This window comes from Moschus berezovskii, chromosome 9 (genome assembly GCF_049115385.1).
Source record: "Moschus berezovskii isolate FMDL1 chromosome 9, NW_MosBer_1.0, whole genome shotgun sequence".
Classification (NCBI taxonomy): domain Eukaryota; kingdom Metazoa; phylum Chordata; class Mammalia; order Artiodactyla; family Moschidae; genus Moschus; species Moschus berezovskii.
This window is the reverse complement of record NC_142468.1, coordinates 61,284,178-61,296,416: the sequence shown is the minus strand read 5'-3', so window position 1 is coordinate 61,296,416 and position 12,239 is coordinate 61,284,178. Positions and strand designations below refer to the sequence as shown.

At 38.9% G+C, this 12,239-nt stretch overlaps 1 protein-coding gene across 5 annotated transcripts in view; it reads right to left on the bottom strand.

The window, feature by feature from the left end:
- The window catches only part of L2HGDH (L-2-hydroxyglutarate dehydrogenase), a 53,914-nt gene that overhangs the window by 3,760 nt on the left and 37,915 nt on the right, over positions 1-12,239 (bottom strand). For 4 of the 5 annotated variants that reach the window (XM_088839729.1, XM_055436065.2, XM_088839731.1 and 1 more), the window contains 2 exons: positions 11,275-11,432; positions 10,041-10,172 (listed from right to left, as the gene is read on the bottom strand). In XM_088839729.1, coding sequence (XP_088695855.1) covers positions 10,041-10,172; positions 11,275-11,432 — 290 coding nt within the window. Of the gene's footprint in view, positions 1-4; positions 1,283-10,040; positions 10,173-11,274; positions 11,433-12,239 lie in introns of those variants that run through there. The other variant, XM_088839728.1, reaches the window with a different exon arrangement.

The window sequence follows — 12,239 nt, the reverse complement described above, 5'->3', positions numbered from 1 at the left end:
GAGTGGCAGTCATCTGACTAGGAGAGATAGGACACTTCATATATTTGTCAGTGGTTTCAAAGTATTCTTAAAGCAATAAAGTCTTTACTCTTTTAAAAAGTGTATAATTATGTGAAAACCCAACTGGTCTGTAATTAGCCAAAGGCTGTCAGTTGTAGCCTGTCAAACATACATCCTTAGCCTAAAATAAACAAATGGGTTCTTTCCAAAAGTAGCAGAAAAACCCATACTTAGAGTAGATGCATTTTTATTTGAATTTACAAAATGAATTTATTATAAAATCAGTCATTAGAATATAAGGCTCTTCTGATTGATACAAAGCAAAGAAAGCAAGAATTATATGTGTCAGCTACATTCTTACAGCCGCTACAGACTTCTATGTATTTTTGTGTTTTGGTTGAATACTATTAAAATTTATGGAGAAAAATATTTGCGAATGGCAGCAAATTCTTGCTTTGTAGTTTATTTTTAACAGTTTAGCCTTTAATATCAGGATAACCTTCAATCAAAGAGAAATGACCTGGAGAATGAAATGGCAACCCACTCCAGCATTCTTGCCTGTAAAATCCCATGGACAGAGGAGCCTAGCAGGCTATAGTCCATGGAGTCGAAAGAGTCGGACAAGACTTGGCGATTAAACCTTGTGTTGCCTTACCTTGCCTAGTACACTAAGATCCTTTAATACTAAAAGTTCTGTGTTATAACACTTGAGTTTACAAATTAGAATTTTTTTCTTTTTAATTAAAAAAAAAAGTTACAGATAAAACCTGAATAAAATATTTTTGGAGTCCAAAAGTACCTCCACTGAAACCATGGAAGAAAACCCAGTTGAAAACAGGTGCCTTTTATATACCACTAAGACTCAAGAAATCAGGCAACAATATTAAACAATTTTGAATGATTCTGGGCCAATGCAGATAGGCACATGAGGAAGATACAAAGAATATGAGAGTACTACCCTCTAAGACCTCAAACTAACTAAGGAAAGATCATGATAATAATAGCTTTTTCTGTTTTTTTTTTTTTTACCAAGGATTTAATCCATGCTAGGAATTCTCTCATTTAATCCTCACAGCTCTAAGAAGCTGATATAGTTTATATTTAACAGCAAAGAAAATAGAGATATTAAGTAACTTGCCTGAAGTTACACAGCTAAAAAGTTCATTTGTAGAGAAAGGAGATCGATCCTGGGTGTTCATTGGAAGGACTGATGCTAAAGCTGAAACTCCAATACTTTGGCCACCTCATGCGAAGAGTTGACTCACTGGAAAAGACTCTGATGCTGGGAAGGATTGGGGGCGGGAGGAGAAGGGGACGACAGAGAATGAGATGGCTGGATGGCATCACCGACTCGATGGACATGAGTTTGAGTGAACTCCGGGAGTTGATGACGGATAGGGAGGCCTGGCGTGCTGTGATTCATGGGGTCACAAAGAGTCGGACATGACTGAGCGACTGAACTGAACTGAAATAAGAATTACAACAATAAGGATGAAAAATTCTATAATAAAAGTAAGTAATTTGTAGTACTGAAGCCTGCAAGGAATCTGGACAGGAGATTTCTGAGCTGTAAAGATTTCCAGGTAAGAATCAGATACATCACTACAACACAAAAAGACAGAACGGGATGAAAGCTGAATTTTCTTAGGGTAAGGATACATAACAGCCTATTGGCCAGGGTGTGGTCCATTTAGGTACATTCTGTGTTTATAAATTCTCTCATCAAAACAGCATCTCTCCTCTCTCTTTTCTTGGATAAAACTCCTGTTGCTGTTGTGAGCATCTCTATAAGTTTTCCTGTCCCTCTCCTTTTATCTCGCAGAAGGCCAAATGAGGGGACACACAGTGGCATGACCAGCTACTGATGTTGAGTGTTCAAAAAACCTTCCTCCATGAAGGTTTAGTTAGTATATTCTCCTTACTCCTTCTAAGCAAAGAGAAATTAATGCTAATTCACTAGCTAAAATGTGTCTATACTTATTTATTCCTCTTACAAACACCAACTATTTTATCAACATCCCCTACATTTCTGCCCAAGTATTCAAAATCTATAATCCAAACTGTAAAAAACAATATACAAGATTAAGTTTTTCTAAGGAACTTAATTTAGGTTGAACTAAAGTAACTATTTCATATGAAATGTTTCAGTTCAGTTAGTTCAGTTCAGTTCAGTCGCTCAGTCGTGTCTGACTCTCCGCGACCCCATGAATCACAGCACGCCAGGCCTCCCTGTCCATCACCAACTCCCGGAGTTCACTCAAACTCATGTCCACAGAGTCGGCGATGCCATCCAGCCATCTCATTCTCTGTCGTCCCCTTCTCCTCCCACCCTCAACCCCTCCCAGCATCAGAGTCTTTTCCAGTGAGTCAACTTAGTCGCATGAGGTGGCCAAAGTATTGCAGTTTCAGCTTCAGCATCAGTCCCTCCAATGAACACCCAGGATCGATCTCCCCTAGAATGGACTGGTTGGATCTCCTTGCGGTACAAGGGACTCTCAATAGTCTTCTCCAACACCACAGTTCAAAAGCATCAATTCTTCGGCGATCAGCTTTCTTCACAGTCCAACTCTCACATCCATACATGACCACGGGAAAAACCATAGCCTTGACTAGATGGACCTTTGTTGGCAAAGTAATGTCTCTGCTTTTTAATATATTATCAATGTTGGTCATAACTTGCCTTCCAAGGAGTAAGCGTCTTTTAATTTCATGGCTGCAATCAGCATCTGCAGTGATTTTGGAGCCCAAAAAAATAAAGTCTGACACTGTTTCCACTGTTTTTCCATCTATTTCCCATGAATTGATGGGACCAGATGCCATGATCTTTGTTTTCTGAATGTTGAGCTTCAAGCCAACCTTTTCACTCTCCTCTTTCACTTTCATCAAGAGGCTTTTGAGTTCCTCTTCACTTTCTGCCATAAGGGTAGTGTCATCTGCATATCTGAGGTTATTGATATTTCTCCCAGCAATCTTGATTCCAGCTTGTGCGTCTTCCAGCCCAGCGTTCCTCATGATGTACTCTGCGTATAAGTTAAATAAGCAAGGTGACAATATACAGCCTTGACGTACTCCTTTTCCTATTTGGAACCAGTCTGTTGTTCCATGTCCAGTTCTGACTGTTGCTTCCTGACCTGCATACAGGTTTCTCAAGAGGCAGGTCAGGTGGTCTGGTATTCCCATTTCTTTCAGAATTTAATGTTTAAATTATCAAATTCTTCATGTGTTCATGTTTCCTATTCAGCACTTAATGAAACTCCAGGGTTTTTCTTTGCATGATTCCATACAGGGATTCCCCCTTATCTTGAGGTGAACACTGTAACTTGAAGTTTTAGGTAAAATAAACCATAAACATCTTCAGGGCCAGATTTGATTCTTGCACAACACTCCTATTTCTGCCCTGGTGTCTAGATTTGTATACACAGGAAGTATTCAACAGAGGCTTCCAAGGTGGCACAAAGACTCCACCTGCCAGTTCAGGGACACAGGTTCAATCCCTGGGTTGGGAAGATACCTGGAGGAGGAAATGGCAATCCACTCCAGTATGCTTGCCTGGAAAATCCCACGAACAGAGGAGCCTGGTGGGCCATAGTCCACGGGGTCACAAAGAGTAGGACATGACTGAGCATACATGCGATGACTCTCTAGAAAATTTTAATTGTTTAACTTTTAATTCTTTTTTAATAGCTGAAAGAACAAATGATTCAGCAAATATAATATTTGCAAATTTAGCTATATTTAACTGTTTAATGTTATTTCTAGCAACATATTTTGCCCTATTTGTAACTAAATTTAATAGGAATGCAAGCCTTAGACCCTTAAATATGTCTAGAAACAGCAGGTGGATATGTAACTAATGGCATTCATTCTGAGAAGTGTTGTATTTATTGCTTTATTATTCTGTGGCAGGCATAATCCTGTGGGCTAGAAAACAGCTATGACAGGCTAGCACTGACATCTTTGTTGCTTAGTTGCTAAGTTGTATCAGACTGTTTTGCAACCCCATGGATGATAGCCCAACCGGCTCTTCTGTCCTGGGATCTCCAAGGCAAGAATCCTGGAGTGGGTGGCCATTTCCTTCTAAATGAGATCTTCCTGACCCAGGGATTGAACCCATGTCTCCTGCATTAAGAGGATGATTCTCTACCACTGAGCCACCAGGGAAGCCCACTAACATTTTTGGCCGGTTTAGTATTTTATAAAACTTACCATGGGATCTGTTAACCTAAAAATAGAAGTTCACATGAGCATATTTAAATTGGGAGTGGTGATACAGGGCAAGTCAACCATTCTATCTTAATTTCCAAACTCGATGGAAGAGTATAGGGTATTTTTATTATTAATATTCAACCAAACTGGACTGCAACAAAAGGACATGTAAATGTTTTGTGAGGACTTGAATAACATGTGTACTCTGTAACGAGGGTGAAGGAGTTCTATGAATCCACTAAATAAAGTGTTTCATTTTTTTTTTAAGTTTCTAGTTGTTGGTTATCCATTTTGAATATAGCAGTGTGTACATGATCTCCCCAAACTCCCTAACTATCCCTCCCCCACTCTCTAGCAACCATAAGTTCATTTTCTAATTTACACATGATGCATTTTTAGCTTGCAACACTGTTCTCTCAACTTTTTAGATTTACCTTCCAATTAACTAATTTTCTCTTACAGGAGGTCTAACGAGCTGTTTATAACTTAATCATTTGAGTTTTAAAATTTAAGAACTATATTTTTCATTCCTAGAAATTCTGATTACTTGGTTTCTAAATTTGCCTAGGGTATTTTTTATATGATTATTCTTTTTTCAGTTTACTTCATTTGCTTTTTTAATTCACTGGCATATACTTACTTTATGGTTTCTAATATTACTATTACCCTAAATTGTTAGGAGTCTAATTCTAGTATTTATTCTATCTGCTTACTCTCACTATGGTGCTTTGTAACTTTTGCTGGTGAGTTCTTATTCAGCAGGATTTTATCTGGGGGAATAGTGTGGGGGTTGGGTTGAAGTTATGTCCCTCTACAGAAGGTTTTATATTTGTTTTTATTGGTAAAAATAAATTTACTGACTTATATTTGCTTTTATCAGTACAAATAAATACACTGATATATATAAATAAAATGAACAATATAATGAACTCCCATTTTATCAGAAGCTCCACATATTACCATTCTGGGAACATCCTTTTTTTTTTAATGGAAAATCTTAAACATGTACAAAAGTAAAATGAACAGTATAATGAACTCCCATGGATGTATTACCCAATTTCAATAACCAACACACAAGCCAATTTTGTTTCATCTGTACCCCACTCTCTGTCTACCTCTCTCCACTGAATTATTTTAAAGCAAACCCTAGATTGCATGTCATCCTGCTTCAATGTATATTTCTCTTAAAAGGATTTCTAATAGTAAGACAAAACTACTAATTGCTTCTTGACGAAAGTGAAAGATGAGAGTGAAAAAACTGGCTTAAAACTCAACATTCAAAAAACTAAGATCATGGCATCCAGTCCCATCACTTCATGGTAAATAGATGGGGAAACAATGGAAACAGTGACAGATTTATTTTCTTGGGCTCCAAAATCACTGCAGATGGTGACCACAGCCATGGAATTAAAAGACGCTTGCTCCTTGGAAGAAACACTATGACCAACCTAGACAGCGTATTAAAAAGCAGAGACATTATTTTGCCAACAAAGGTCCGTCTAGTCAAAGCTATGGTTTTTCCAGTGGTCATGTATGGATGTGAGAGTTGGACTATAAAGAAAGCTGAGCACAGAAGAATTGATGCTTTTGAACTGTGGTGTTGGAGAAGACTCTTGAGAATCCCTTGGACAGCAAGGAGACCCAACCAGTCCATCCTAAAGAAAATCAGTCCTGAATATTCATCACAAGGACTGATGCTAAAGCTGCAACTCCAATACTTTGGTCACCTGATGCTAAAGCACCGACTCATTTAAAAAGAACCTGATGCTGGGCAAGATTGAAGGCAGGAGGAGAAGGGGTCGACAGAGGATAAGATGGTTGGATGGCATCACCAACTCAATGGACATGAGTTTGAGTAGGCTCCAGGAGTTGGTGATGGACAGGGAGGCCTGGTGTGCTGCAGTCCGTGGGGTCACAAAGAGTAGGACATGACTGAGCGACTGAACTGAACTGAACATGTATGGATGTGAGAGTTGGACTATAAAGAAAGCTGAGCACCGAAGAACTGATACTTTTGAACTGTGGTGTTGAAGACTCTTGAAAGTCCCTTGGACTGCAAAGAGATTCAACCAGTCAGTCCTGAATATTCACTGGAAGGACTGATGCTGAAACTGAAGCTCCAATGCTTTGGCCACCTGATGGGAAGAACTGACTCATCTGAAAAGACACTGATGCTGGGAAAGATTGAAGGCAGGAGGAGAAGGGGATGACAGAGGATGAGATGAATGGATGGCATCACCAACAAGATGGACATGAGTTTGAGAAAGCTCTGGGAGTTGGTAATGGACTGGGAAGCATGGCATGCTGCAGTCCATGGGGTCTCAAAGAGTCGGACATGTCTGAGTGACTGAACTGAACCAAACTAATTGCTTACTATCAACAATATTCAGTTTGTGGTCAAATAACCCTGATTTTCAGTCACTTTAATCTATTTAAAATGAGAGTGTGAGAGGGAAAAGTATTAGTTTGAAGCAGGATCCAAACTAGACTGGATCTACACTTAGCTTACATTTCCTAGATCAAAATGGTGGTACAAATTGAAACTCCAAGTGTTTGTGAGTGCAGGCCCAGAGTTCTAGATTTTTACAGATTTTTTTTTCTAGACTTCCTTCTCACTGAGAGTACAGCCCTTTCAGAGTCCTTGGCTTTACAAAGGGATCTCAGCTCCAACTTTTCACCTTTTTCGGACCAAAGGCTTTCTTTCCAGCACTTGAATGGCAATTAAAATATAAGTCCCTAATGTATCTTGATTTGGGTGGTGGATATGAGTTTATATAATTCCAAAGTTCATTGAGCACTTAAGATCTGCATATTTTATTGTAAGTAAATCATATATCAACTAAAAATGAAACACAATTTATATTGACATCAAAATCAGAAAATGTTCCCTATCCTTCCAGGTCAGCATCAGCATTCCTCTTAGCTCTTGGATTTTCAATTTCCTCTTTGTTTTCCTCTCTGGGATGCCCTTATTTCCTTGCACCCTCAGCAATAAGCATTTCAAAGGTTTTTTTTTTTTATTATATTTTCTCCAGACTCTGTTAGTGTTTTGTAATGTGAAGGGCACCACATTCTCTAGACTAGTGCTCAATCAGGGGAGCTTTTGCCCTCTAGAGGACATCTGGCAATGTCTGGTGACATTTCGGTTGTCATACCAGAGAAGTACTGCTGGCATCTAGTAGGTAGAGACCCGGGATGCTGCTAAACATCCTACAATGATTTGGACAGTCCCCCCACAGTAAAGAGTTATTTGGCCCAAATGTCAGTGGAACCAAGAATGAGAAACCCTTTTTTGCAAAAGGGTCTGATCACCGTTATTACAGAATTTCTGGCTTTTACCCTTGCATTTCACAACGATATCGTGTAGTCTTTAGCTATCACTTTCGATGAAAACATCTTGCCTGAAAATTCACTTGCCTGAAAAATACCTCCCAAGAAGGTATTTTCAAAATGAAGCATGGAAAAAAGGGGAATCTTGACAAATATGTTTTCATGTTTTATGTCCTTACAACGCTAGCACATACAAACTAGTTAGGTTACCATGTCAAAATTAATCACAGAACAAATTAAAGGGCTTTACAACTTAAATTAGGAATCTTAGAGATCATCATTTAATAATGAGAAGTTTGTAGACCTAATGCATATATTTGACAGGCTATCACTTTATATTCCAGTCTAATGTTCATCAGTAAGTTACTGCTCAAGATGCTCTGGCTAGGCAATGAGAAGTCAAGCTGTATCCCCTTTGGAGGCTACTGCAACTAAAGACACCATCTTGAGCTAAAAATCCCACTTAAAGTGCTGCTTTGGTTCTTTTTTACTACCCAGAACTGCTTAATATGCTTCCACCCCAATATTAATAATAGAGCATTTATGGTGTCACATGGGTTGCAAGATATGCAGGACTTGGGCTTCAAAATGTGGGAAAGCCTAATTATATCATTTATTATGATGATGATTTAAGATTCTAAGCATCTAACAGGTGTGGAGAATAACATAATGAACACCAATTTTTTAATCAAACAGCTTAAGAAATAAAGCATTATAGATATGATAGAAGCGCCCTGTCAAACTCCCTGGATCCCATTCTCTTCTTTCCCTGGAGTTAACTTCTGTCTTCAATTAGGTATTTATCACTCCCATGTTTGTTTTTATTTTTACATGTGAAATCCATATACAATATGGTATAAACATATAAATGGTATCAAACATATCTTCTATGATTTTCTTTTCATTACTGATAATTTATTGCATTTCATAACTACAGGAATCAAATGGAATTGCTGAATATGTTCAGCTTCTCTCTTCAGAGAGAAACTCATATGTGATTGAGTCGAACTTGTCCCCAAATGCACCAGCCTACACTGCTGTGTGTTTTCTACTACACGGTAATGAGACTTGTAACTGAAATCCACACCCTTCCTCCCAGAGACAAGAGTATTCACCAAAACTCACAAGCTCCAAGTTCAGTTCTACCATATGAAATCCACTGGTCTAAAGAGTTTTCCTCAGACTTTGACAAAAGTGTGGTAATCAAATCTGGGTAGTGAATTCATTCCAACCATTTATGTATAGAATTCACTACACCCATCTGTTGTGTTTTCCAAGGAATATTAACAGCAGTAAAAGACACTTGATTTGACCCATCTATTTTCAGATACAAAACATAACGAGACTGCTAAAAAAAGACCACTGAAAACATAAAAGCCTTCATTTATGGTGAGTGAAAGAACATAAAGCCTAGATATTTTTATCCCTTCCATTTCAGAAGCTGAGTAGAGGGATGAGAAAGATAAGAGCAAAAACATTAGCTCGGTTTAATAGTCCTAAGCATTCAAAGAGGCTGGTATGGGAATGACACATAAGTCAGATTTAGACCAGGACGCTTCTCTGAGGGAGACAGCTGACGTGATCACTGCTCTCCTCCTAGATACAGAGTCGAGCTGCTGACATTTTACACCAGGCGAGTCCCGCAGCTGTTACTGAGGAGACAGACATGGTGCTCTAGAGATTCATGGAGGAATCAGTTCAGGGAAGAGGGAGCCTCAAAGACCATGGCTGATTAGGCCTAAAAAATGGCGTGTTCAGGAAAAAAGGTGAGCACCCTAAAAATACCACCACAAAGGAAATAGGCTTAGGTGGTATTTAGGACAAAGTATAGCTTTAGTCCAGAAAACCTTTTCTCTTTAAGAAAATAAAAAACTTTTAAATAGTCCTTCCTTTGCCCCACATCCCTGAAGCAAGGACTTAAACTGATTGCTACCGTACTATTACCCACTCCTGTTCTGCAAATAGTCCTTGAGTGCAATAGGACCCAAGAAACAGCAAAATAAGTAGAGAGGAAGCAAGGTGAGACAGCAGATATGAGTTATGTTTCTAAAAGGTTTTAAGAATCAATTAAAGTATATTGTTTTAACATGCTTATTACCTACTTACGTAACACTGTGATCAATGATCTTGCACAGAACTGAAGTCAGAAGGCTTTGGAATCACAAGTGGCCAGGGAGATTAAAAAACTTTCAGGTGAGAGGTTTTATTATGAGTGATAGCTAGACACAAGGGTGAAGACGGCATCGTAATGTAACTGAGATGGAGAGTTCAGCTTAGTGCTGCTCTCTAGACAGTCATAAACGGACCTGGTTCAAGCACTAAGGGGAGTGATGCAGCAACACCCAAACTGCAAGGGGAATGAACAACTTGTTAAGAAAGAGAGATCACGCAAAAATTCAGGGCACACACTAACTGCATGGGTGCTTAGAATCACGAAGTCAGACCCACCTGCCAAGTTCACATAGGTCATGAATGCATTTACAATCCTGATAGCTTTTCCTTACCTAAGTATATCACTGATAGTAATTTCAGGGATAAACTTTTGAAGGTGCTTCACTGTTGCACTGAGAAAACATGCTTTGTACATTTCATTAACTCCATAGGAGAAATTCTGGAACACCAGTTTAATCAAGCCACTGAAAGCAAAGAAAATAAAATCTTTATGAGAAAGAATTCTTTATTACTGTAAAACATCTCTACGACTATTAGATTTAGGTTGGGGGGGGGTGGGGAGGAGGGTGGAACCACAGAAATCTAGGCCAAGTCCAAAACACCACATTTTAAAAAGAAAATCAACTTTTGGCCTACTTTAGAAGGAAACTTCATCAAAGGAATACCTTCCAAATTCCAGAAGTAAACATCTTTCAAATTCAAATTCCCAGGGGGTGCTGGTTTCAAACTAGGATTCTATAAAGCCTGCAAAAATCAGAGCTTTCTAATGCAATGTTACCTGCCCTTAAAACACACCTAAAAGGCATTTACAGATTTTTTAATTTGGGTATTAAATGTGTGGGACATTTACCCTACTGCTCTTTAGTCAGCCAGAGGTCAGATACGCTAGCAGTGATTCTCAAGTGAGACTCTGGGGAGCCTGTGCTCATGTGTACTTTTACAAGCACACAGCTGGGAAGCCCCACCCTAAACTGGTTTCAGAATCTGTGCAGGGTGAAATGCAAGTAGAGCTCTGAAAGCTTTCTAGTGATTTTGATGATGTGAAACCCTCTAGACAGCAACACTGCTAAAATGACAAAATACTTCAGTGAGATATTTCTTACCATGGTAAAGGATCTGCACTTCATATCAACGAAGCAGTACTGCGAATTTTCCAGAAAAGGAAACAACCTTGCTTATCAGCAATTTCTCCAGAGGTTTTCAAAATCATGGTGACTAGCTAGAAATAATCTTATCAAAGTAAACCATCTACTGATTTTGAGAGAAACTTTCTTTTTTTTCAAACTCAACTAAAGGTTAGCAAAACAAGATTTGGACTGTCAGATGAGGGATCACTCTTGGCTCTTTTTTAACCAAGACAACACCCTGGCTCATCAGAATTTTCTTGAAGTAGTTAAAATGTTATGCTTATTTCACAAAGCTCTTAATTCAGATTAATTTTTTTAATATAATATACCAATCACAAATATGAAGATTTATCCAAATAAACCTAATATCAAGAAAGAAAAAATTTCCCATATTAAAAGTATAAGCACTTAAAATCATTTTTAAAGGAAATGAAGTTACCTCTTGATGATTATATCCATAATATCTCTGGCACTGAAGTCAAAGGGTCTGTAGCCCTCTCGTTTAAAGGCAAGAACTGCATTTGGCCCTAGCCAAATATTGCCATCCATCCTTGGTGTGAAGTGAACTCCTAGGAAAGGAAATCGGCTATCGGGAACCTATAGATTTAACAGAGCAAACAGAGCCCCATTTCATACTGCATTTTATTATACACACAAACATTGAACTGGTAATATAAAACACCTTCTTTCCATGCATTTACTTGTGATCTGTGCTCAGATGATGCTTTTCTACATACGTGCTTCTGCCTAGAAATGCCACACAGGAAGCCTGACGCCATGACAATGAGGCACACTGTCCCATCTATTCCTCTTTCTGGGTAAAGAAAAAAACTATCCTACTTGAGGTTATTCTGCACTCCTACCATCCCCAACAAGGAATCTACGCAGCTGACAAGTAAAATCAGAGCTGCCAGGAAAAAACCCACCTTCATAACACAGGCTTTTGTCAAGTGGGAATGTAACAGGTTGGAACAGATGATGGAAGTTTTGGCAAGGTCAAAAACACTGAATAGCTGAATACTGGTAGTTCAACCTAGTAGGTCCAGACAAAAGAATGAGCTTTTCATTTAAATGCCTAGGTCTTCTACACCATGAAACTAGAGAGTGGCCACAACCCCTTTCTTGCACTTACAGATAAGTGACTGAGAAAGAAGGCTGGCATATGGGCTTGTTATAAGGAAAAGTTCTTTTAGGAGTACTCCTTCCAGAGAGAGGTGGAGAATCACATTCTTTCCTCACTGTTCTTCCTATGGAACACTCAAGCCTGCCTGTATTGTGGGCAAGTACTGACAATGTAGGGCTTCCCTTATGGCTCAGCTAGTAAAGAATCTACTGCAAAGTAGGAGACCTGGGTTCGATCCCTCGGTTGGGAAGATCCCCTGAAGAAGGGAAAGGCTACCCACT